At 42.1% G+C, this 26,333-nt stretch overlaps 2 protein-coding genes across 4 annotated transcripts in view; one reads left to right on the top strand and one right to left on the bottom strand.

Annotated features, from left to right (window-relative positions):
• Window positions 1-10,770, bottom strand: part of LOC308091320 (cytochrome P450 2F2-like) — a 36,618-nt gene extending 25,848 nt beyond the window's left edge. For all 3 annotated transcript variants that reach the window (XR_013933695.1, XR_013933696.1, XM_080436833.1), the window contains exons 1-10: window positions 10,349-10,770; window positions 8,978-9,140; window positions 8,455-8,607; window positions 7,084-7,244; window positions 6,599-6,667; window positions 6,051-6,155; window positions 3,579-3,720; window positions 2,768-2,853; window positions 2,544-2,645; window positions 942-1,083 (exon numbers count right to left, since the gene is read on the bottom strand). Coding sequence is in view for 1 of the 3 variants with exons in the window: in XM_080436833.1 (XP_080292959.1) it covers window positions 942-1,083; window positions 2,544-2,645; window positions 2,768-2,853; window positions 3,579-3,720; window positions 6,051-6,155; window positions 6,599-6,667; window positions 7,084-7,244; window positions 8,455-8,607; window positions 8,978-9,140; window positions 10,349-10,510 (1,285 nt within the window). In the remaining 2 variants the exon portion in view is untranslated. The remainder of the gene's footprint in view (window positions 1-941; window positions 1,084-2,543; window positions 2,646-2,767; window positions 2,854-3,578; window positions 3,721-6,050; window positions 6,156-6,598; window positions 6,668-7,083; window positions 7,245-8,454; window positions 8,608-8,977; window positions 9,141-10,348) is intronic.
• A 6,239-nt stretch (window positions 10,771-17,009) lies between these two features.
• On the top strand, window positions 17,010-25,607 carry psme3ip1 (proteasome activator subunit 3 interacting protein 1). The gene is made up of 8 exons (XM_080437639.1): window positions 17,010-17,060; window positions 18,566-18,622; window positions 18,812-18,982; window positions 19,150-19,248; window positions 20,139-20,262; window positions 22,846-22,983; window positions 23,727-23,821; window positions 24,767-25,607. The coding sequence occupies exons 2-8, from the start codon at window positions 18,574-18,576 to the stop codon at window positions 24,997-24,999; spliced, it is 909 nt and encodes a 302-aa protein (XP_080293765.1). The 5' UTR covers window positions 17,010-17,060; window positions 18,566-18,573; the 3' UTR covers window positions 25,000-25,607.
• Window positions 25,608-26,333: the final 726 nt, after the last annotated feature.

Here is a 26,333-nt window from a genome sequence, read left to right on the forward strand (position 1 = left end):
TCAACAACAATTTAAATCGACGTGGATAAAAGCTTGCCCGCTGGTCATCCCTGATGCCCCTGACCATCATACTGTGTCATGGCTGTGCCACCTGTCCAGCAGATGGCACTGTCACCTCACAATCTGGCCCCTCATCTACTGTATGTCATTGTGTTGATTGTCCATTGGGTCTACTGTGTTGTGTTAGGGAATGTATGTGTGTGATTCTGAGGAAGGCCAACAGACCAAAACGCTAATAAAAGTGTGTCACTTTTTTCTTCTTTATTTTTTTTCTTCTGTATGTGTGTCAGTAAACAAAGTTTACTCCTTAACCTGCTCTTTCCTGCACTTGGGCCCTGCTTAAAATCCTCACAACAGGGCTAGGCTCAACAGCCTAGTAGTTATAATGATAAGCTGCGTGTTATCCAATTGAACGTGTATTTTATCGTGATAACGGGGCCAAAGTATGTTATGTATCAAACCCCAGATACAGGCTTGATGTGCAGTTAAAGGATCTTAACAATTTCCAAGTTTGGAATGTTCAAGTTGGCAATGACACTTCATGAATGTACTCTTTTCTTTTTTTTCCACATATCCCTGTTTTATAGTAATAGTTTATATAGCAGCTAATCTTTAGCTTATCCTTTAAATTTGCTATTAACCAACATCAAGGTCAAGGTCAAGGTGAAGGTTCTTTATTGTTACTTTCACAGTATACACTCACGCATATATGGGAGCAAAATATCGTTTTCCCAAGTGTGACATGCATCCAAACACAGAAAATAATTATTTTTTTTAAAATCACTTTATGCATATTACAAACAGAATATAATTAATCTTTAAAAAATCACTTAAACAGTAAAAGATAGGACAGGACAGCTTAGCCTTGGAAGAGTTTCACTGGGTGTTCTCTCACACCCAGATTGGAAACAAGATAAACCACTTTGAAAGAACCAACTCACCTGCAGAAAAGGGCAAGAAGGCATCTGGCTTAACAAACTCTCCCTGGTCATTAAGGAAGTTTTCAGGGTTGAATTCGTTAGGGTATTTCCACTGTCCCTCTTCAGACAGTACGGAGGACAGATTGGGAATGATCATAGTACCCTGGGGGGAAAAAACAAAACAAAAACATCAGTAAGATGTTTTATTTATGTTACCGCTTTAAAACCTTTGCTATGCCTCATACCATATGATCACAGATAAACTCGTATCATGAATCTATAATACTATAGAGCTCCTAATAGTCAGGGGATATTAGCAGAAAGATTTCCAATCTTGGAATAAATTCCTTACCAAAAAAAATCTTCACCAATGTGTTTGTAAAGGTGTCTAGTAACACATCTCACAAAGACTGAAATTCAGTTTCCCTAGGAGAATTTTTGACAGCTGCTGAAAGTTGGGGTACCCACCATTTCCCTGCATTTCCATGCAGGGCAAAAAAAAATCTAATTTTAATTCTGTTTTAAGTAGCATGTGAGGGGTCAAACTAGGGTGTTTTTATGATTCTGAATCCATTGCAAGCATTTGTTTTGCACCAAAACCACTCCTTGGGCTAAAAACGGCCATAGACATCCTTGTCCAGGTATACTTTTTGTGTAAAAAGCCCATTGAGATTGGGCTGTTTTTAGCCCAAGGAGTGGTTTTGGTGCAAAACAAATGCTTGCAATGGATTCAGAATCATAAAAACACCCTAGTTTGACCCCTCACATGCTACTTAAAACAGAATTAAATTTTATTTATTTTGCCCTGCATGGAAATGCAGGGAAATGGTGGGTACCCCAACTTTCAGCAGCTGTAAAAAATTCTCCTAGGGAAACTGAATTTCAGTCTTTGTGAGATGTGTTACTAGACACCTTACAAACACATTGGTGAAGATTCTTTTTGGTAAGGAATTTATTCCAAGATTGGAAATCTTTCTGCTAATATCCCCTGACTATAAGTGACATGTTTTTCACCAGCGCAGGTTTCAGGGGTAGAAATCCCATTAATTTCTCCATTGACGTTTCAGAAAATCCGGAAAATTAGAACCAAGCCAACCACACCCCTGATGAATCTTGACCATAAAACATTTGATTCTGTTCATAAAAAGAATTGGAAAATGCAAAAAAGGCTTAAGGTACAAGACTGTGTACATATTTTTAGAATTAAGGAACTACTCCCATGAGCCATTGCGCATACTTTCCAATGCTTCCAGCCAAAAGGATCGCTTCTTGTTGACTTTAATCATTGTCTTTATAATAGTATTTATATTGTTGATAGTATTGTAAAATATTGTAGTTGACTGGTAGAGATTTTCAGCGACGATTTAGGCTATGATCATGTCTCCGGGGTATCGGATCCAGGAAAGGGGGTGGGGGGCATTAGGATTGAGGGGAGTTAAGTATTTCTCCATGACATCGCAAGTGTCTCGCTCAAGGACACTTTGACAGTAACCTCGCGTCACCAGGCTTTCCACCACTTCGACAGTAACACAAGGGGGAGCCCAGGATCGAACTCGAGAACCTTCTGATTCCCAAGCTCTACCTCCTGAGCCACTGCCGCCGATAACACCTGTCTCTTCTTACCCTGGGTATGGAGTATCCCATGAGCTCTGTGTCTTTGGTGGTACAGTGGAAGACACTGAGTGGAACAGTGCTAGCTATCCTCTGGACCTCATGGATCGTAGCCTGTATGGACAGAGAATCATTACACACACAGGCAGCGTCATTGTACTTCTCGGTCTGGGACCTATGATCCACAAAATGTATCAGTCAATCAGAAACAATGATCAATTATGATGTCACTGTACCATGACGTAGGGCATCTGGTGCCTGTCGTCATAACTGGCATGATCCTTCCCCTCTAACACCTGGTCTATCTGCTGCTGACAGCGTTCTAAGAGAGAGCGTGGTATTTTCATAAACTGTGCTGCTTCTATTCATAATAACATGTTAGAACGTAACATGAAGGAGACATTGACAAGACAGAGAATACACAGTAAAATCCTCCGTGTTCATTTATCCATTTGAGGGTATACAAATGTAACCAAATGGGCCCGGCATGTGTAACCAAAACATTTGTACTCTCAGAGTTAAATTAACTGAGGTTTTCACTATGTACAGCAGGTGAAATATAAATCCAGATACAGACTGAGAAATGAATTTGGATGAACCTCGACAGGCCTAAACCTCAGGACACAATTCACAAAGCATTTGGGAAAGCATTTGTGTCATTTTAGATTTTTGCGCTGGCTATTCAAAAATAGCAGATATACAAGTTCACAGCACGTCACTTCGTGCCGCACTGCAAGCTTGTACATCTGTTATTTTTGAACATTTTTGAACAATCTTGAAAGTTTGAGAACTACTGATTTAGAGGGCATTTGTAGAATCGGCCTCAGGTCTAAGAGGCGCAGTTACCCACAGCACACGGTTTTATATTTCTATAAGATCCAGAGTTACACACAGTAACCTCTTACCCAGTACAACCAGGTGGTACAACTGACAAAGTACAAGGTCACAGCAAGTGCCATGAACCTTAGTCAACCAACAACAGAGTATGTGATCCAAGAAATGAGTGCCAAGTAAACAAGTATGTGGAACAAAGTAAAAACTACTTACCCTGTATTTGTGGATAGGTCATAAGGTAAAGGAAAGCAGTAAGCAGGGTGTTGGAGGTAGTGTCAGTTCCAGCAAAATGCAGATCCAGAACGTATGTTCTCAGCTGCGCCTCTGAAAATGATGAGCCATCATCTTCCCCTCTCTAGACAGAAACAGAGAGGTACGTTTGGTTCAGTATGGAGAATGAGGAGGGCTTACATTTTCAAAATGCATGCTATATTTGAAGGTATACTGTATCTATCAGGGTTTCCTGCAGGAACAAAACTTAAGTAGTCTAGGTGCTACTGGAGGGGGGTGCACGTGCCTGCGCACGCTGGGGCAGTACAATACAATATCGATGGGTATACAGTATATGACTCATTTTATATTTTAAGTGTAGTCATAGGCGGCGGGTAATGAAGGCTAGGGTAGGCTAAGCCTTCCCAAATGTTATGCTGGGAAATTCTGGGAATTGTGCAAATTACATATAATATATGTGTGCAGCATTATTTAGTTTTTTTTTAAATAATAAATCAGTAAAATCAGGCAAAAATAAGAATTAAATAACCTAACCTAACCCCAACCTTAACCCTAACCCTAACCCTAACCGTATAACCGAAATAAAGTAACCGAAAACCAAAAAGAAACTAACACAATCCGCCTGGAAACCGCATTGTTTTGTGCACGCCCGCAAAGCGCGCGCGCACAGATTTTGGCTGACCCCCAGCCTTCCCAATTGTCAAGCTCACCCGCCGCCTATGAGTGTAGTGTAGTATTGTGGTTTTCACTATCATTGGCTACACTATTACATAATTTTATTGGCTCTCAGTAGTGATGTGCGGGTCGGGTTTTTTCATGACCCGCCCCGCCCCAACCCGCGACGGAACGCGACCCGCCTCAACCCGCCCCGCGAACCCATATATAAATCTATGGCTCAACCCGCCCCGCGACCCGTGGTGGGAATATATATATATATTATATAGCGCTCTTTTAAGTACCCAAAGTCCCTTTAAATGTCTACAGTAGCACAACGTTGTCATGGGCTGAATAAACAAGCATGTTGGTCAAAATAGGTTTTTTTTTTTTTTTTTTCGTGGAAAGCGGCTGACCCGCTCACCCTCAGCCCGCATAATTTTCTCTGAAATCCTGACTCGACCTACCCGCGCCGCGGGTTGACCCGCGGGTCCCGCGGGTTACGGGTCGACCCGCTCATCACTAGCTCTCAGTATTGCTCTCAGTATTTGCAAATTGGATTTAAAATCAGATATGTCAACTGTCTATGTTGGCTAATTATTATCAGTAATCTTGTCATGGATAATCAGGTATAATCAGGTATTTCAATTATGTTGTAGATTTTTTATATACTGCAATCATGTTATTTGTAATTTCTATACATATTTTGTTGTTTACAAATCATGTTCCATTGTTTTGTTGTAATGTTGTTATACATAGGTAGAGGTCTCATATAAGCCCTTTGGCCTTCTTGCCTCCTCCTGGAACTTTTCTTTTTATATTGTGTACTGTTTAAATTTTGTGCTAAATAAATCAAATAAAGAAATAAATAAACAGTAAAAGCATGTTTGGTGTTAAGGGTCACAGTAAAAGCATATTTGGCATTAAGGGAGCTTGCAGAGTCGGCAATAACAGAGAGAGGAATGCACAGGGGTATCATTAGTTACGGTTGTTGTGACAAGACCTGCAAGATAGTTTGTGCAGTGATACTATGCGGCTTGGAGGAATGTACCAAAACACACCATAGCTTACTGAGAAACAGTACACAGGCTAATGCCAGTAAACCAATTAGTAAGGTACTTTTGGTGCCAGTAAGGCATGTTAGGTACCAGCAGGGGTTTAGGATGTTTGATTAATGAGCACATTCTGTCACTGGGCAAGTAATGTACCAAATATGTATACAAATATGTGTAAAAAGTATAAAAGGGGACCCTGTTACGATGACTAGGCTCTGCTACTGCACTGTGTGACTCTCTGTGTCCTGCAATCTTCAATAAAGGCTTGAATCCCACAGTACTTTGACTGTGACTTGTCTGTCCGTCCCTTCACATTTGGACTCTAAGCCGACAGAGTATGATTGATTATTTTATTTTCGTGTCCTGCATACAAGGTACTAGGTTAGAGAGTACCTAGAAAATACCCACTATAGTAGTAACAGTGAAAACTAAACAGTCTCTAAAAAACAGGATATTACATGTCAAACGTTTAGTCTCTGTGCTGACCAATTCTCGGTTGTGCGCCTAGACTGAACTGGTCTGATCCCTGTGTATGTATGGCTTCATAATATATAAACATGAAGCCATACATACACAGCAGAAAATACATTGTATACATAAGCAGAAAATAACATATAGAATAAGTGCAGAGACTCTAAATGCCACACTATGGTTACTGCTCCCAGACAGTGGATGAAAGAAACACCACAGAATCTAGTAATGTACAACATCTGTCAAACCATGATGCATTTCCATGCTCACTCACCTTATCCAGTTCATCCAGGTAGCAGTCTATGAAGTCTCGCGGTTTCCCAGGGATTCTAGTGTTTTTGTGCTCTGATACCAGACGAGTTGATTGTGCCTGACATTGCTGAGAAAGAGACAAAGCATTAATTTGGAAAGATTGTGGCATTCATTTATCCAAGCCACAGTAATGTTTTTCTTAAAGCTATGTTTTTTGGTGTTAGCCAGGTGAGGTTTTGATTTTGGATCTCTCTCTCTCTAGATTTTGGATCTCTCTCTCTCTAGATTTTGGATCTCTCTCTATCTCTCTAAAACGCACACGCACACACACACACACACACACACACACACACACACACACACACACACACACACACACACACACACACACACACACACACACACACACACACACACACACACACACACACACACACACACACACACACACACACTCACACACACACACACACACACACACACAAATTTGGTCCACTTCTTAAGTCTAGAAAAAGTAATAGCAGAATGATAAGAGGCTATGATTTTGATCCCCAGGCCCAGTAAACATACCTCAACATTCTTAAAGGCTTTCATGAAGGGGAGTGGAAGGTAACGGATCATGTAACAGGAGTCATACAACTAGGGAAAGAGAAATCATTAATTCAGTTTAACCCACTATAAATGGAATTGTACATGGAATGTCTCATACAAATTTGTCTGATAAGTGGCCTTAGAGAGCCCTTGTTGTTCAGGTTTTACTTTATGTCTGACTGCTTTTACATGTCTGCTGAGACATGTAAAAGTGTTCAAACTCAAATAAAGTTTAAGTGGGGGCTGGATCCTTAGTTAGGTACAGTAAATGTAACTCCAATGTGATGGACAGCTCTCGCAGCCAGGTTTTTGATTTTATTTGCACAGATGCGATTCATCAGTAAAGCCTTGGTGCAACATACTGCTTGTTGAGAAACACGAGGACCAATAGTTATGATTTACAGTACATTTTCCGAGTCATTCACGTCAAAGACTGAGAAGACGTTTTAAACCATGTCACCCACCATGGCCCAGGGTCCATTGGTAATCTTTGCATTCTCAGTGTAGAGGCGAACTATCAGTTTGATGAAGTCATCATTGTAATCGTAGCGTGTTCCAAATAGAACCTGGCAGATGATATTGGAGGCTGCATTATGGAACAATACCTGAGGAGCCATGGTTTTACCTGAAGAGAAAAAAGACTAAATGAACAATGAACGATGTTACCTGACACAACAACGAAACATTTAATGTGTCAATGGCTACATAATTAATAACCAAATGGGACCTGATGACAATTATAGAATGCACTGTTATTTGGAAGCATACAAAATATCTACATATATCTACTGTATGCAGACTTCACTTTATTGAGCTTTTGGTATGGTATACATTCAGGAGCAAAACGCACTCTGATGAATCTTTAACAGAGAGATCCAAGTGTGCAGAAACCTTCTGTTAGGTGGAAGGGTCCTCAGGCAGGTGGGAAGGTCCACACTGGCAAACAAATTGTCCCATAACCTGAGGGGCTACTTTGCCACAACTCACACCCTTAACCAATTAAACCCTATGTCACTGGACGGAGTCCCCTAAGGCAGTGTATATCAACCTTTTTTGTGCCAAGGCACACCTGGCATAGCCAAAAGATCCCAGGGCACACCTAGATATACGGTATATATATATATATATAATTATATGTATATATATATACACACACACACACTAGGGGTGTCATGAAACAATACGATACGATATTGGGCACACAACTTCGATACGATATGCACTTTTTTATTATGAAATCATATGAGGGAGAAAAAAAGCAAATGCAAACAAATATTTCTGTTTTTGCATTATTCAGACATGCAAACTTGTAGCTTTTCAGCTTCCACTAGCCGTTTTGAATCCAAATAGGGCAATAGTGTGACACCTGACCCGAAAAAAAACAGCATGTTGTCAACCTTTTCACCTCGGGGCTGTTTGCACGCCTGATTATTATTATTGTAAAAAAAAAAATTTTTTTTTTTTTTTTTCAAAATGATATTTTTTCAAACCTTCTTCAAACGGCGCGGCACACCTCAGCAGTAGCCCCGGCCCAAAATTGGGACGTTTGCCAGGGTTGATATACACTGCCCTAAGGGGTCTATACTTGGCCCCTTCCTTTACTCCCTCGACACCAAATCTCTTCACCTAAATATCAGAACTATAAGCTCACAACACAACGTCTTGTAGATCTGCTATTTTGGCCGAATGTACGCCTATTTGCGACGAACGTTCACATATTATGTCTTTCCCAGAGTAGGGATGCTACGCCTATACGGTTCATGTGGTTAACTCACACCATTTGAATCTGGCTACTTCATGGGGAAGTGGAATAAGTAGGCAGATAACCAACGTACCAACGTGCTTCTTCAATGGTTCCATCATGTATTCTATCTCTCCCAGAATCCTCTCCTCCATGGACATTTTCCCCAAGCCAAAGTTCCTCAGGGTCATCAGAGCGAAGCGACGGTGCTCCCTCCAACTGGGATTGTAGTCCTGCAGAATCACTCCTAATTTATTAGTGTGATGACAAAAAAACTAATTGGAAATGTGTCCAATCAAAATCCAGCTTCAGTGTAATTCTTTTCTATTCCATTCTGTTGTCTTACTCAGTCAACACACTGATAAAATAACACTGATATATAAAGGCCATTTTGGTGTGTTTTTGTTTTTCTCTATTGTAGAAATGTTCTATACATTATAAGCAAGAGTTCACTGAGTTGCTCAAGCAATAACAATCTCTCATGCTGAGAGAGAGAGAGAGACAGAATGTGGAAATTAAACTCTGCTGTTTACCAAGATACTCAAAAAATAACACGGACAGGTTAGCTGCATAACGTTCTGTGTGCATCACCTCACAACATCACATCACTGTCTCACCTCTCCCTTCGGTTATATCATTGACCATGAGGTCTTGGGGTCGTCCAGCAAAGTCCACAGCCTTGGTGACCATTGCCTCTTTCATGGCCTGGAGCCCATGGATGATAACTGCTGGTCTAGTGCCAATGAACAGACTGTAGACATTACCATAGGTCTTGGCTAGCTGTAGGAGACAATAAGACAGACAGTCAAGGTTGAGTGTTGACCTGACATACCTGTATGCTTCTATGCTGATTTATGACAGGGCAAATTCCAATCCACACACAGAACATATAGTGTCAACTTACAGTATTGTCTATGTTTCTAATATTGAATTAATAATGAATATTGATACATTCAACTCAAAGTAGTGCTATTGTTCACCCATAAAATGGTCGTACAGTACACTGCACATAAACAACCTTTAAAGATAACAAACTTCCATATCAGTGTTGATATTTAGTTGACATACTGAACAGTGAACATACTGTCCAGAAGAGGTGTATTTTGTACTAATTTGTACAAAAGTAGTATTTTGTACTAATTTGTATAATTTATTTTTAAAAAATCTTAAATGTTACTAATGTGACTGTTTTAACAAATGTTTTTCAAAAATGTGTATCAAGAGAATGCTGACATGACTGGATTGGATGCATAAACTGTTTGCAAAGTGAACTTCATGATTCAAATGTAACACAAATGTGTAATCCTGTCTGCAATTGATCTGTCCACGCCCTATGGTAACCATGGTGATGACCTTGAGTAGTGATCCTCAGCACCTGAGCTGAGGTGATCAAGCACCATATAAAAGCAGTGTATTTGTCTGTGTCCAACCATTATAGCACTGACGAAGGTCCTGGGAGGACTGAAAACGTTTTGCTTTTTAATTCACTGAGCACCGAGCACACGCATCATAAAATAAAGAAAAAAAAATCTTTAAGTCTCGTCTAAGGAGTTTTTCCTATACCTTCATGCAGTGAGCGAGTCTCCTTGTCAGCCTACCTTTATGTTTTTCGAGACCACCGCACCTGCAGTTAATCTTCATCAAAAGGACAAAGAAAGGCGCAACAGTTCTCCTGTTCAAAACCATGTTACTAACATGGTGTTACCCCAGTTGGGGAGCAGAGCATCATTGATTATTCTTGGTGCCACTGTACACAGTAAAATCCTCAGTCAGGCTACGCGTTGCGAAGGCATCATGGCATTCACAGCAGCACTATTACACACCTAACTTAACAGTGTGATTAAGCCCAAAAAGTAAAAATAGCAGTTCATAGCATACATTTTCCAGCTTCCCCCTTCCCTGGGTCTACATCAGAACATGTGTAAAGTGCCCTTTAAATTAACACTATTCATACAGTCACACACTGTAACATCAGATAGTATGTTTACCCTTTCAAAGTCCTTCATGGGGTTTTCTATGCCAAGTTGCAGAAGGTTGCCCAAGAGGGGCAGAGGAGTGGGTCCGGGCGGGAAGTTCTTGCGCCTTTGAGGTCTGAGGAGGAAGAATAGGAGACCGACACAGAGCCATAGCAGGACGAACGAACCCAACATGGTGAACCGAACACAAAAGAACAGAACGGGACTGGACTCTAGTCTGCTCTGCGCAGCCTGGCTGCCTAACTGTGTGTTCTGTGTTGGACTCAGAGAGGAAGTGTTGCTCAATTCTGGACTCTGCCTATCTATCCTGTTGCCAAATCAGGAAGCAAGGATTCTCTTCTCCGCCCACGCAGTCACTCTCTTTCTTTAACAACAAAACATCCCGTCCATCTCTGCTGGTCAAAGCTGACCTCTTTCTGCACACTGCACTGCACTGCACTCCCTGCTGTAGTTGTAAACAACACCGCGGCGCGATTGTTTACTGAGATCGGGGCCATGGGGATCTGGATCTGACACAGTGGCTCCGAATCCTCAGGTGTTGGTGGTGACGCGAGGTTGGACTCAGGTAAGTTGAGGTAACACTGCAAAAGAGGGGGAGTCACTCACAAGACACATGTTGTTGAAGAGAGGTATGCAAAATACTGCATATCACCTGACACTGACAGTTGATTAAAAATATTTAAATGATTATTAATATAGCCTACATATTTTTTTTGTCTCCGCCAGGCTGAAGGCGTGGCAGAGACTATGTTTTAATTTGCACCCTGTGTAGTCCATGGGCCAGACCTAGCTGTAGTATACAACCCTCGTAGACGTATTTATGATTCTGACGTTTTCAATCTACGAGAGTTGTAGGGTCCATGCCCCATGGAGACATGGACTTTCTGCACTATACCCCGCAGATACTCCAAACGTGTACAAATTGAAAATAAAGGTGCTTACCCCCAAGCCCCAAATGTTAACTGTCTCTACGTGGTAGTAGTTTAATGTAATAATCCATATCTTTCAATAAAGAAGTGTTTTAATGCCGTCTGTGGCCGAACGCCATTTTTTCACCCTCGTTTACTTCCTGTGTACATTTAGTGTAATTCTGGGTTTCACCGGATGCGCCCCGTCACTACCCGTCACTACCGCCCATTGGGAACTTCCGACAGAATCGGCCACAGACGGCATTAAAACACTTCTTTATTGAAAGATATGGATTATTACATTAAACTACTACCGCGTAGAGACAGTTAACATTTTGGGCTTGGGGGTAAGCACCTTTATTTTCAATTTGTACATGTTTGGAGTATCTGCGGGGCATAGTGCAGAAAGTCCTTGTCTCCATGGGGCGTGAACCCTACAACTCTCGTAGATTGAAAACGTCAGAATCATAAATACGTCTATATGTATATATATTTTGTTTTAATTTTGTGTCTTTAATTTTATGTCTTCATGTTTTGGGGTGATAATTCAATGTGTTTATTGAGCTTTTATATTTTATTGGTTGCTTTAAAAAGCTTTTCTGTACCTCATTATATGTCTTTAATGCTGAATCCTGCTGTGGAAAAACCCAATAAACAAAGTAAAAAAAAAAAAAGAATCATAAATACGTCTACGAGGGTTGTATACTACAGCTAGGCCAGACCAGAAGTCAGGGACACGAAAATCTCTTTGGCACCATTTTGTTTGTAGGGTCCATATCAGTACTTTGAAACATGATAGCCTTTTCAAATGAGTAGCTTTAATACTTTTTTAGGATATTCATTTTTTTGCCATATCTCCCCCACATCTGCACAGTAGTCCTGTACCTGGCCTATAGGCCCGTTCGCAATTTGGTGGTAGGAGAATTTCTCACTTGAACAATGGGTAGGCCTACCTAGACATGAAAAATCACAGAGGTGCTCGTCCGCCATAGTGCCACGAATGGCGCAATGGCCAAATCAAATATGGCTGCCATCGGCTATGATGAAAATCCAACTTCTTTGTTTCTGAGTGTATATGTCACAGGTAAATTGGCATTCCAGGGAAATTGGAAGTGGAGCGCTTGTTTTTAGGCTCGGGGCGGGCCTGCGATGCGAGGACGAGAACGACAACATGGATAAACATACAAACTGGTCTCAGTGGCGCACTTCGATAATCATTGGACTACCCATCCACTATCACTGGGAGTTTGGGTTTGACTCCCGTTTGAGACATTACTTTTTCAAACAACCGCGGACTACTTTTTTTCGCCGATAAAGTATAGTTTTGGACCATGACGGAGCGCCTCCAGGCGCGAGTGCCCACGATGACCGGCCGATGGTCTGCTAGTCGACTAAGCGCCGTCCGAGTTATGTACCGATGGCACAGAATCGTAAATGATGTTGTGGGGACTGCGTTTGCCCCTCTATGGTTTGCCCCAACTGCCACTCACTGCACTAACATAGCCCCGCCAGCCCCGCCTCCTCAGGCTCGCCCCCTTGTGCTTCAACTGCATGGAATAAGGCTGTGTGTGTGTGCGTGTGTGTGTGTGTGTGTGTGTGTGTGTGTGTGTGTGTGTGTGTGTGTGTGTGTGCGTGCGCGCGCGCATGCGTGCTCGTGTGCATGCGTGCGTGTGTGGTGTGGGTCTCATGTCTGGCTTGCATTGCCCTCTAGCGTTGGTTCTACAGAATTGCCTTTTCCAATTTACCTGGAATGCCAATTTACCTGTAAGTAAGTAAGTAAGTAAATTTTATTTATAAAGCACCTTTCGAAACAGTGTTACAAAGTGCTGTACAATGGAACACAAAATACACACAATTAACAAGATACCAACAGGGTATTATAGTACAAAAATAGTGAAAAGTACAAAACAGCAAGGATAAAAACAAAAGCATTGACCTATGTGAGTCAGGTAACTTCAAAGGACAAAGTGCTTACGAAACAAAAGTGTTTTAAGCATTCTCTTAAAACCTTCAACAGACTCAGCATTTTTTTAATGCCAGGGGAAGGGCGTTCCACAGTGTGGGAGCAACTACTGCAAAGGCCCTGAGGGACCTCACCTTGTCCTTAGGGGGCAGTAGATCAGTAATATAAAGTGGCGCTAGCCCATGTAGAGCTTTATAGGTGGTTAACAAAATTTTAAAATCTATCCTGGACCTAATTGGTAGCCAGTGAAGTGCGGCTAACACTGGTGTTATGTGTGCTCTGCGGTTAGTGTTGGTGAGAATTCTGGCCGCCGTGTTCTGTACTAGTTGAAGTCGGGATAGTGACGCACGGCTCAGAGTGGTGTAGAGTCCGTTGCAGTAATCAAGAAGGGAAGAGACAAATGCATGCATGATTTTTTCCAGGTCTTGAGACGTGATAATTGGTTTTATTTTATTAATGTTGCGCAGATGGTAGAAACATGACTGAGTTACCTTTTTAACATGGAACTCAAAGTTCATCTGGTTGTCGAAAAAGACACCCAGGTTCTTTGCTGTCTGTTTGACATTAGTAGCCAATGGACCAAGGGACAGCCGAATTGCATCTGAGCTACACTCGGGGCCTATGATGAGGATTTCAGTTTTATCTGAACATATATACACATGCAATACCTCCATTTGGACTAATTGTGGGGTGGGGAATTCATTTCTGATATTGTTATGACCACTTTGGGTGATGTTGACCTTGAAAGGTCCTTGGCCATAACTTGGCCATTGTTAGGACTAAAAACAGGTGCAATAAGTTTTGACCATTAAAGGTATCATGACATTCATTTTCACTTTTTTTATTTTCAATGTTTTATTTGGGGTTTTATGACCTCAATTACACCCAAAAAACCTGAACTTAGAACATTCAGTGGATTTTCTGTGGTCTGGGGTTTTCTGAATAATTAGGCTGAAAAGTAATCTGAGCTTGGCCCTTCGACAGTGAGGTCACAGTCGATTAATCCCGCCCACTCTCCTCCTCGCCCCTCCCCTCCGCTATCCTTTCCTTTGGGGGGGGGCGGAGCAGAGGCGATGATTGACAGGCAAAATCCCTCACCAGCGACACCCGCAGGCAAAGATTTATTTTTTCATTGCAGTTGAAAAGGCTTTAGAAATGTGAGAGAAAAACACCTGCCATGGATCACTGGAATGGAATTTTCACTTAAAACTTTTTGTACACTTTTGAAGGACCAGGACAAAGACTTTGAATGTGGTGTAAAAGTGAATGTCATTAAACCTTTAAGGAGCATCTTGTCATTGAAATATCAAAGTCAATGTCATTTTTCAATAACTCAGTTACTCAATAATTGTGTTCTTCACAATCACTTTCATTGTATTTTTTTCAATAATGATTTGTTTTATTTATAACAAAAGACATACACATGAGACATAACAATTATAAATATCCCCTTTAAAGCACTTATGCATTATGTTTTAGGGGGGGGGGGGGGGGGGAATCACTGAAAATCACGCCACCCCGTCTTTAATGTAAATATATATTATATATATATATATTTATTATGTAAATAAAAACGGGTTTCACTCCCACTTTATGTTGCATCTCTTTTTCCCCGTAACAATAAAATATCTATTCCAAGTTTTATTAGCCTTTGGTCGTGAGGTTAAACTGTAAACAAAATTTGTATTCTCTTCATTACACGTGAGAGTCGGCTATTTACTTTATAAACGTTTAATCGTGTGAGGGACTCGCTTGTGCTCAGTGGCGTAACGGAGGGGTAGCAAGTGATGCGGTGTGGGGGGGCCACCAGCAGGGGGGGCCCCGCCTGCGCTGATACAAATATTTTTACAGCAAAAAAAAAGAAAAAAGTTGATTTATATTGGTCAAATAGAACCGAATTAGACCTGAATTAGACCGAATTAGACCCGAAATTTTTCGTGCAGGTTGTGCACGCACATGCACGAGCGCGCACGTGAAACTCCCCGCGATTCTGCGTTACGCCACTGCTTGCACTGATCTTCAATTTGTAGATCAGCGCAAGGCTACTTTTACTTTTAGTACTTAAGTAGGCCTATATTTTGATGCCAATACTTTTTTTTAAAAAGCTTTGTCAGCTTGTAGATCTGTCCCTTTTGAAGAGTGTTGATGTATTCCGTCAGTTTCCGGTTGCCTTTATGGTCTTAAATGGGACATGGAGCAATGCAAATGATTCTCCACGTGAACGCGCCTCTGACTGTCAGACAAAAATGAGGAAGACCGGCGATACACACATATAAGAGATTTACACACTGGTTGGCAGAACTTGGCACGCACCGACGCACGTCCGTTTGTGCTTATCGAAAATATGCACCCCTTTAGTCACTTTATTTAGGCACTATTTACAAACATCTTAGTGAATCAGGCACAAATATGTATATTTTTCTATTATATAAAAAAATAACATTTGACTGGGTCGTTCACACTTGCTGTACGTTGATGGCTTGTTAACGACCGTCATTGATTCTAAATTTGAATCCTTTGTATCCTTTGAAATAGAGAGGGGTCATTGACCACTGTTCTGCTGTACTATAAAGGTATATAAAAAATCACACCCATTGTGAAGTGGGCGGTGTGGTCACAGTGGTCATCACAGTGACAAGAAAAGTAATATTGTGGACCAACCATTGTACACCCCTAACTTAAAAAAAACCATAAATGTGTTTTTTTTTTTTAAAACATAAATGTGTTTTTTTTAAGTGCATAGTCCTTTTTATAGGGCTATGCACATGTGTCATGTGTTCACTAGCCAATCACAGTCCTGAATAGTCCTGAATTGGCCACCATAGTGTACAATGGTGGCCAATCACGGTGCAGGGTTAGGGGGGTACAATGGTGGCCAATCACAGCGCAGGGTTGGGGGGGTACAATAGGTGGGGGGGTACAATGGTGGCCAATCACAGTGCAGCGAATGTCGATGTCCAAACCTCACATATAGGGGCGGTTTCACCGCCCAAAAATCACACCCAGTGTGAAGTGGGCGGTGTGGTCATCACAGTGGTCATCATAGTGATGGAAGCTCACTTCAATTTTTGGAAGTGCATAATCCTATTTATAGGTTATTAATGTCATCATGTGTCTCGCTAGCCAATCACAGTGCTGAATAGAGTCAGCCAATAGAGTCAGCCAATCACAGTACAGGAAAGTGGGCCAAGTGGGCCAATCACAGTGCAGGAAACTAATACTAATGAGGTGTCCCAACCTCACTTATAGGGGCGGCTACACCGCCCAAAAACGGACTATTTTATCAATTCAAAATTGCATGACCCTCCCTTGGATTCAAAGTTAAATTAGCTGACCCTCCGTGGGACTAAAATTAGAAAGGCATGACCCTCCCCTATTTTCCTCCAGGGACCCCCTTCTGTAAATTTCGACTGGTCCCTAATCATTCTCCGGCACTGTTGGGCCGCTCGCAGCGAAACTGTGCACGCACACTCCCTGGATGCCAGAGCAGAACCTCTACCCTGAATGTTTCAGATCGGCCTGTCATAGCGCCACCAGGAGATTGATTTTTGCAAAACACATGTTTTGTTATTACACCTACAGATTTTCCCCAAACATCACGAAAATCCGTACACAGTATCATTAAACAAAAGTTTTTTTTAATCATTTTCAGGTTCAGTCATTAAAAATGTCTTGTTAAAAAACTTTATTTTACTAAATTTTCCCCCACGAATGTCCTCGGGCAGCATCGAAAACAAGTCGGAACTAATATTATCCAGCTCCAAGAGCCCAGCCCGAGCCACATTGACTGTGACGCAAGGTTTCATGTTTGGCTTCTGTTGCCGATAAGCGAGCAGCTAGCTTAGTTACCTTGGTAAGTTCTGCTTACACTGCATGCTTACACTGAGTTTGCATAGTTTTATGCCTTTATCCTGCATCTTTACCTGCATGTATCGTGTTAACGGCTTAAAACGGTGCTCTAGAATTTACAGCATTTGTAGTGACGATTCCTGACGAGTTTCTTTGCTTGGAATGCTATGCTAACCAGTGTTGCCAGGTTTTGCGAGAGAAGAGAAACAAGCAACCAGGTCTATGAAAACAACCCCAAAAGAACCGAAGCCACATGATATTTTTAAACCTATCCTTGGCTATTTGAAAATAGCTGATCTACAAGCTCATCGCGACGCGTTGCGAGCTTGTAGATCTGCTATTTTCACTATCTTGAAAAGTTATAGCGAAATCTTTGGGATATATATGAAACATTTTTTAGATGGGGGGGGGGGGGGGGGGGGTCTGCGGAGAACTACACACATTTAGGCGTCCTTGACATGCAAATGTTTGAAACTGGTTTAAACAATAAAAATGTTTTTGAAGCAAGACCAAATTACAGTGGTAAAACAAAGCGCAGAAAAAACAAGCCCAACCTCGCTTATAATAAGCGGACATGGCAACGCTGACGCTAACATGAACCTGGCTGTTGTCGATGGCCGTGTAGCGCTGACTGTACGCACTATAACTGTCACACACATATTGCTGTTCTATGATGATATCTAACTATTGTAGAGATAGACGTTAATTAAAATGTTGTATTTTGTTACCAACGTTCGGATAGTGTGTATAATGTCTGCTCGAATGGCCTAACCTAGTTTTTCGGCCAGTGTTAGTGGATATTACAGGGGCGTGACATTTACACAATGTTTCACTATAGCTGTGTGTGCAACGGGTCTGACACAAATAAAGGGTTTGATCATGACAGGCATGCTAATGATATTATGCCTCCTATTGATCTTGATCGCAATTCTCAAGGACTCGGGTTTCATTTGTTGCTGCAATGACTAAAGCTGCCCGCAAGAGGGAGCCTAAAGTCTCTACAATTAACATACACCAATGGTTCTCAAACTTTAAATTGTCACGGTCTCCCCTTAACTCTGACAGTGTACAAATGGAACCAAATGGACCCGTTAGGGTCTATTTGGTTCCATTTGTATACTGTCAGAGTTACAGACTTGTAAGGGTACATTTTTACCCCCCTAAAGGAACTCAGAGAGGTCCCTGGAATTGACTTTGAGAACCACTGCTCTAGACTGTAACTTTACCATCTTGCCACATGCACACATTTCAATAATTCATCACTCTGTCTGTACACAGTATTTTGTTTAGTACGTTTGCAGCTCCACCAGGTTGGCCTTAGTAGTTTGAGGCTGTTGTTCTGTATTAAACAGAAAGTCACAACTTTATGCCCTGCAGCAGCTCGTGTTTATCCCTCTGGTTTACACCTTGTGCTGCGTGTTTAATGCAGAGATGTCTTTAGAAATTAAATTATTCTAATTTAATTCATTGCAGCAAGTGTGGCAACAAGTGTTTGCACTTCTTCAACAGATGGGCCCATGATTGTGAGTCTTCTGTCTTCTAAGTTGGTTAAACACGTGCAGGTAGGTTGTATGGCTTTGGGTGTTGTGTGATCCAAAATGAGTTGACTTGTTATATTCTAAACCTGGTTCACTGAAGCATATCGTTATTTTGACTGATGTACGTATACCAGCCTGCAAGGTTTTTAACTTAATTTTGTGTGTGTGTGTGTGTGTGTGTGTGTGTGTGTGTGTGTGTGTGTACATGCAAGGGTAGGGTCAGTGGTGATGGCAGCAGCAACAGGAGGTGGGTCAGCAGGGCCAGCAGGGCCAGCAGCAGGGGGTGTTGACCTAAGCCGGAAGTTCGTGTCGGAGTCGGAGCTTGATGAAAAGAGGAAGAAGAGACAGGAGGAATGGGAGAAAGTCAGGAAACCAGAGGACCCAGAAGGTAAGACCCACCTGCCAGCCTCCACTCACACTTGATTCTTTGAAGAGTACTAATATTACATAAAATCATCTGGATCCATGGTCATTAAACAACTGTCTATGTACAATTATGTGCTATGTGTGTCTATGTACAAGATTTGTGTGTGAATTAGTATGTCTGCTCCTTAGAGGCCCCAGAGGAGGAGTATGACGGCCGTACGCTCTTTGACAGACTGCAGGAGCAGAAGGATAAGAAACAGGAAGAGTATGAAGAGCAGTTCAAATTTAGTAAGTCTTTCTGACTTTGTGTGTACAGTTTTTGTCTGTATGTATGATCTCCTCAAAAGCAGAACAATCATAGCTCATGCCTCAAGGAAAAAGGTGCTGTTTCATTACATTATTGAAGTGAAAGTTCGATCCTTTTTCAGTGAAGCTCTGAGTTACACTAACATCGTTCTTGTGAAGCACTTTTATACTTGGAGAGTTGGTGAACTATTTATAAAGATTATTTCCATTTGGCCAAAGCAGACATACAGTAGACTGTCACCACACAAGTATTAGTGCAGCTTTGTCACTGAACACCGCATTATGATTTGTGCATATTCGTTCACAAACACATACATAGTAACTTACTGAAATTTTTACTGGGGTGCCGCACCATTATCGATTCTATTATAGAATCCTATTCAGAATTTAGTAACATCCAATCCATAATGTTCACAGTAATAAATTTAAAAAACAGTTAACGTGTGATTTCAAAGAATAAGGGTATTGCTCACACATGCGTGCCTGAAGGGAAATGGCCAATGCATGCAGAGGTGAAATTTTTGTAATTGCGATTTTGCTTTGCAGCTGGAAGCTCCAAGCTTGGTTCCCAAGCTCCACTCCTTTGCTCGCATTGAAGTGAACGGGACATGGCCGTTTCAGTCTCGCATGTGTGACAAATTCTGCAGAATTTTCTTACCATACAATATTTAAATTCTGCTTATTATCACAAGCCTTATGTTAAACTATTGAAGTATCCAGCACTCAAAACTTAAACCTACTTCTGTAGATTAGAAAAGCGTCACACATGTAGGAATTTAAGATGGGCTTTTTATGGACTGTCATCCGCAGAATTAATTTATTCTACTTCACTTCAGCGTGTTGAGCGTATTTTTTTGTTTCCATGGCAATAGAGAACATGGTGAAGGGATTGGACGAGGACGAGAGCCACTTCCTGGACCAGGTCTCCCGGCAACAGAGCCTGGTGGAGAAGCAGCGCAGAGACGAAGAGAAGAAGGAGCTGTTGGAATATAGAATATCCTTTTATCTTTTATACTGGAAACATATTGTAAACAGGAGATATGCTTTTGACCTATGGGCCACATGGCTTGGTAAACGTTGATTCCCCAGGCTACGTAATTAATTCCTTTCATACCTAATTCAAATACACAAATCGCCTCTTTGCCACTGTATTGCTTCTTGTATTGCGTTACGATCAGCAAAATATGGCTCAATGTCTGGCTTAGTGTGGACTTCCTGAGAGGTTTTCCAACTTGAGGATTTAGTTGGCATGCACACGTGAGCTCACAGCGCGCACACACATAGACACCATCCTGTTCCTTTTAAAGGCACCTCATAAAACCTCAAAGCTACAATATCACTTGCAGCGGTTTGACCAACAGTATTTCTATATTTACTCCACAGCAGTGGCATAGTGGTGCATACTGTATATGCAGGTATATGGCATACTGTAGTGTACCTGTATATCTACTTCTATGGGGATGGATCTACTGTATACTTCTGATCTACACCTAAAAATAGCGAGCGACACTGAGCACTCATCAATGTTGAGAGAGCCTCTGAAATTATGTTCTTATCGTTCTAGCTCTTCATTGTGTGTGTTCGATTTTACAATCCAGTTAGGCTTTAGGTATTTTGTTTTGATTTGACCATGACTGAGCATAATTCAACTTCGGTTAAGGTTTGCGTTGTGTAGTTAACTTGCATAACAACAAATATTGACGAGATATCTTGAAATAGTTGCTCTGTAGATTGAAAGATTGATACAAAATATATTCCCCCCACTGCCCTGTGGTTCATGTTCATTCGTGTGTTAAAAATGTGACTTTGAGACCTGTTTCACCGTGCAATTTAAGTCAATGGGGATGGGAGATTATATTTTGGAACAGTATAATTTTTTTAAATCAACGGAGCAACTATTGAAGATATATCTTGCATCATGGCAAGGTACTTAGTTACTACCCACCCAAACCTATACCACATTTAATTGTGCTTTAACCATACTCATCTGATCATCAGTTGTATATAACTCTTTTCTATGTTATGTTTTATGTTTTTATGATGGATCCATAAGCTCACCAACCTTGCATTGTCAATACTTGAGAAGAGAATGGCATCAGGTCAATATACAGTATATCATTACCAGTTATTAAGCTAGCCCATTTAGATGGATGACTTGGAGAGTAAAGTTAAAGAGTCAACTCTCAGTCAAGGACCAGTGCTGTCCATGATGGGGGGCTGAATAAATGCAACACAACATAGACAATGGGTGTGTGTGTGTAACACAGTCAAATCCTCAGTGTTAATTTAACTGAGAATGTAAAAAATTACCCAAATACACCAGATGATTTTACTGTCCATTGTTAGATAGAATACTGATGGCAGGCAATTAAAAACAGTGTCGCCAATCAAAAGCACCAACGTGGATTAGACGCAAAAAAGCCGAAGCTTGTACATACAACACCCAACAGACTATACGAACATCCATATAAATAACACACAAGTAAATATTAATAGACAGTTAAGAACAGTACACATACTGTAGGACAAGCGACTTAACTAAGGCACACTGCTCCACAGTTATTGTGCATTGTTGTTGGGCTGTGGCACTGTCTCTCTGCTCTACATTACAGGCCTTGGTGACATGGTCAAACGGAGGAAAACTGTCACATTTTTGGCAATTGCTCGTGCTCTCATCAGTGTCTTCCTTTCTGTCCTCCAGCCTCTTGGCTCCATACTCTTGTCCGTTAATACAGTTGTATTGTCCTTTTGTCTCCATCTTTATCTCCCTGTCTGCATCCATTTGTCTGCTGACAGAGAAGTTGAAAAGAGAATGGGGTTGTCGTGGAAACTGTATCGTAGGCTGGTAGCTACGGTGACAGCTCTTACAGCTGTGAATATACATGCACGTCATACACGAGCAAGAAACATGCACACCTTAGCATTGTAAAACCTCATCGGGCAGATCCTCTTTACATAACATAGGCCTACGTAATGCACTGCTACTCATCTGGTCTCCCTCTTCCTGCCTCCGAGTGTCATTCTCTCTGCCTCTAAGTCTCCATCTCTCAGGTCTCTGTCTTTATTTCTGTCCTTTTAGCTGCTCTTGTCACTCTACCTCATCCCTGCCCTGAGTGTCACCTCTGCTGCACTCATTCTTAAGTCTTTCAGTTGTGCATTCTTGATTTGTCTAACTCTGTCTTTGTCTGTCTTCCACTTTTTGTCATAACCCCCCCCACACTCCATTATGCCCCTTGTGGCTTTGGCTGTGAGGTTTTTCTTAGCTGTTGTAACTGTGTCGCCGTTATCCAGGACAGTGACGTAGATCAGCCCAATGCTCCTTCAGAAGGTTAAGACTCAGAAACCAACTTCCTTACTGCTGATGTGGGAGTCTGATTCCTGAACCAGTACTGGTTGTGTGTCCGTGGACTAGTTGCAAGTCAAAATATTTGGCTGTTGTATCAAGTTATTTCTATTACTGTAGGTCTACTCTGCACATACTGTTTGTGTGTATGCGTTCCCGTTATTCCTGCACCAATGTCTCAGTGTGTACTTCCCTCTGCGCACCGGTTCACTCTCCTTAACCCAGTGATGTCACAGTGCTCTAGTGAAGCGAGCGGCCACTGAGAGTCGCAGAGAGCCTGAGAAGAAGGCGGCGCCTAAAACTTTTGGAGCAGAGCAAAGGAGCAGTCACCTGTCTCAAGCACACCTGCTGGCTGGGGCTGTTAAGAGGCGCAGGTACACACACACACACACACACACACACACAGAATTGTTTTATGCACATAAACTCATTTGCGGTCCACCATTCATATTGTGCAAAGGGATCAAATCATTTTTCCAGTGTCTGAAGACAGAAGTACTTAAACATTCAAAACTGTGTTTCACTACACAGCCCGGCGCTTGTTTTTAGTAGTTATATGCGGAGAGAGTTCACGTCTTCATTTAGATGGGCATTTAGGAAATGCCATTTTATGTCCGAGGTTCTCAAAGTGGCGTCCAGGGACCCACAGGGGTCCTTGAGGGGTTTCCAGGGTGTCCCCAGAAAAATGAGGAACAGTTTACTTTCCCTATTATTTCATCATCTAGAAGTTACTGTAGCCCGAAGAGAGAATGACTATTCAGGTCATATGTTTAACTCACTCCACTGTTATCTCACCACTTAAAGTATATGTAGAATTCTGTACTATGGATAATCTTGAACAACACAAATCCTGTCTTTCTACAAACATTTTACAAATGGGGGTCCATGGCCTAATTCGTATCAATTTGGGGGTCCTTTATATGAAAATGTTTGAGAACCACTCATTTATGTTGCAGGACTGAGTCAAATAATCATGGAAACCCTTAGAGAGAGCAGTTTCATGGCATTCAACCCAATAAAGCAATTCTCTAACCTTATCAGTGGACGACCGTACGAAACGGAAACCTGTCACTCAACACACTCGTTTACCATCCATCTCTGTCATCTTGTCCTGCAGCTCATCCCAGTCATCGGACAGCAGCAAAAAACAGAAGGTGGAGACGACAGCAACTGCGACTACGGCAGCAACAGGAAACGGAGACAGACACACAGGTGGGCTGGAGCTTGTCTTGGCTAACAGATAGACAGATGGATATAATGCTAAGATGTGTTTTTCTCGCGGGCCACCTGGACTTGCTGAGTGACAGCACCAACAGATTGAAACGGACCAAAGACCGACTTGCTGCTCACAGCCCAGTCCCCTGATAGCTCACATATTGTGTGCTCTTGTCAGCACTTAAAAAATGAATTCTAGGTATGACAAAATTGTTTCCTCACCCTCTTCACAAAGCGATGTAGCTTACGTGGATCAGAGCTACACATTGGAACCGATTTATGGCAATTTCGTCACACGACAACCGATAAAACACGGTTTGATGGCGTGATCAAATTAAGCCTGTGGGCCCTCTCTTACACCCAGCCCAGAAGTGTCATTGCTATTTTCAAACTGATGCGGTTGTAATTTTTACGCCCAGCACCCCTGTTGTGTGTACAGTATCAAATGGACTCGCGTCCCTCTGTGCGCCCATGGGTGTGTATTCTTAAAAGTAGGTGTGGTCATGTGCGTCGCTATTTTACAGGGAGTGGAAATGTCATACACAATTGTGCTTTTTTAGACCCAACAGTCTGGTGTGGTATTTCCCCATTTAAAGACTGCAATATTCAGATACTCATGGATTAAAGTTCTCAGTCACCACATGTCTTCGTTTGAAGCCAGCATGTCTTCTATGGAAGCATGTCGCGCACCGAAAATTGCCAATCTACAATCTCTCAATGCGTCGCATGTAGATAGGCTATTTTTGGTAATTATTTTAAGATTGGAGCATTTGCAGTGGTCAAACTAGCAGTAGTGGGGGGGGGAATTATCTGCTAAGGGACTTGACCATAGTAATTTTGATTCATTTCACCACTGCTTAGTGGCGACAACGCTGACATACTGTGAACACAGATGAAATGCCGGTGTACTAAAGAATCTGACAGTGTTCTTTTCCTGTTCAGAGCAGGAGGCAGGAGGAGCAGGGGGAGGTGGGGGTGAACAGACTCCTCGTACCCCCACAGAGTCCCTGGGTCCCTCTCGGGGTGTGTTCCCGTCTGCAGCCGTGTGCGTCGGCGTGCTCCCTGGCCTCGGCGTCTACTCCGGCAGCAGCGACTCTGAGAGCAGCTCAGACAGCGAAGGTAGCGTGGACGCAATCATCTCTCCGTACGGCCGGCACGGCAGGGCCTACAGATAAACACACATACAGTACATACACACATATAGATGGACAGACCTACGCACACATAAACTATACCAACAACATGCACATATGGGCAGATAACGTCACGTGTCTTGGCATGAACTCGATGTGGCAGTTCCGAAAATACACTGTCTCAATGTGAAAGGCCCTACAGCCATGATTGTACACTGATACACACACAGACACACACACACACATACATATATAGCAGAACCTAGAGCGATATATACTGTATAAGCAGTGCCAGCTGAGAAATGTTCAGGCACTCCTAGACATGTTCAATGTGTCGTAGCTTATTAGCGGTGATGCAAACAGACGTAACACATAGCCTACTCCTATCCAATGTTAGTGTGTTCCTTTTGGTTTTCAAGCTGTGAGTTTTACTGTTGCTCTTTGTCACTATAGCTATATATTCAGCCTAGAAATGTATATTCCACAACAATCTCTTCCAACGCTGAATAAAATCTTGAGTAAAATGTGCTCTGCTCCGCTTTCCAATCAATCCCATTGAGTCAGATTTCTGTGTTTTATTTGTGCTTGTTGGCATTGTTGCACTCACACATGACACCTCCACCCCTTCCTCCCCTACCCCAACCCCCTCCCCCCCCAACCCCCAATCACATCTCACACAGTTTAAGCCGACCAACCAATCCTGCCCAGCCTAACCTGATGACATCTGCCCCCCACCCCAACCCCCCACCCAACCCAACCCAAGCCAGTGCAGCTGTGCTATTGGCTGAGGGAACAGTGATTGGCAGCTGTGGAGCATGGAGGAGAGGGCTTAGACTGTGTCACATGATTCACACCTTTTAGGTCTCAGCGGGAGGGGAGTGGAGGCCGCGTCCTGGCAGCCTCTCTCCTTTGCTCAGATGAAAGGTCTGAACAATTTAATTGAAAATTAAGCATTTTAAGTGGAGAGAAAATGTGATGCTTTTGTTGTGTGCGTGTGTGTGCGTGTGTGTTTTTCTGGTCTTTTGTTCTCCATTTACAAATGTACTTGCAGATTATTTGTGAAAAGAATGCTGGACTTTTTTAACGGGCTGATTGGAATTCTGTCTCCATGGTGATATGAGCTGTTGTTTTCTTGGTCAAAGCCTGAGGGGAGGTAAATAAAGAGCTTTTCCCTTTGACAGAGTCTGTCTCTTTGTGTGTGTGTCAGTCAGTGCGAGTAGGTTGTATATTATGAGAAATTGAGACTGCTTGCTTGTTTGTTCTGTTGTTTTTTTCTTCCAAATGATTATATTTGCAACATTTCATGGCGTAAATCTAACCTTGACATGGGTGTTTAAAAGGGGAAGAATCTGATCTGGCATGGATGATTCACCTCC

The sequence above is a fragment of the Gymnoscopelus braueri genome (genome assembly GCF_963280865.1).
Source record: "Gymnoscopelus braueri genome assembly, chromosome: 9".
Classification (NCBI taxonomy): Eukaryota; Metazoa; Chordata; class Actinopteri; order Myctophiformes; family Myctophidae; genus Gymnoscopelus; species Gymnoscopelus braueri.

Coding starts and splice junctions, on each gene's coding strand:
- psme3ip1 (XM_080437639.1), top strand. CDS start 18,574: ATGATTGTGAGTCTTCTGTCTTCTAAGTTGGTTAAACACGTGCAGGTA. Junction 18,623..18,811: donor GGTTAAACACGTGCAGGTAG/GTTGTATGGCTT, acceptor ATGCAAGGGTAG/GGTCAGTGGTGATGGCAGCA. Junction 22,984..23,726: donor GGGGCTGTTAAGAGGCGCAG/GTACACACACAC, acceptor CTTGTCCTGCAG/CTCATCCCAGTCATCGGACA.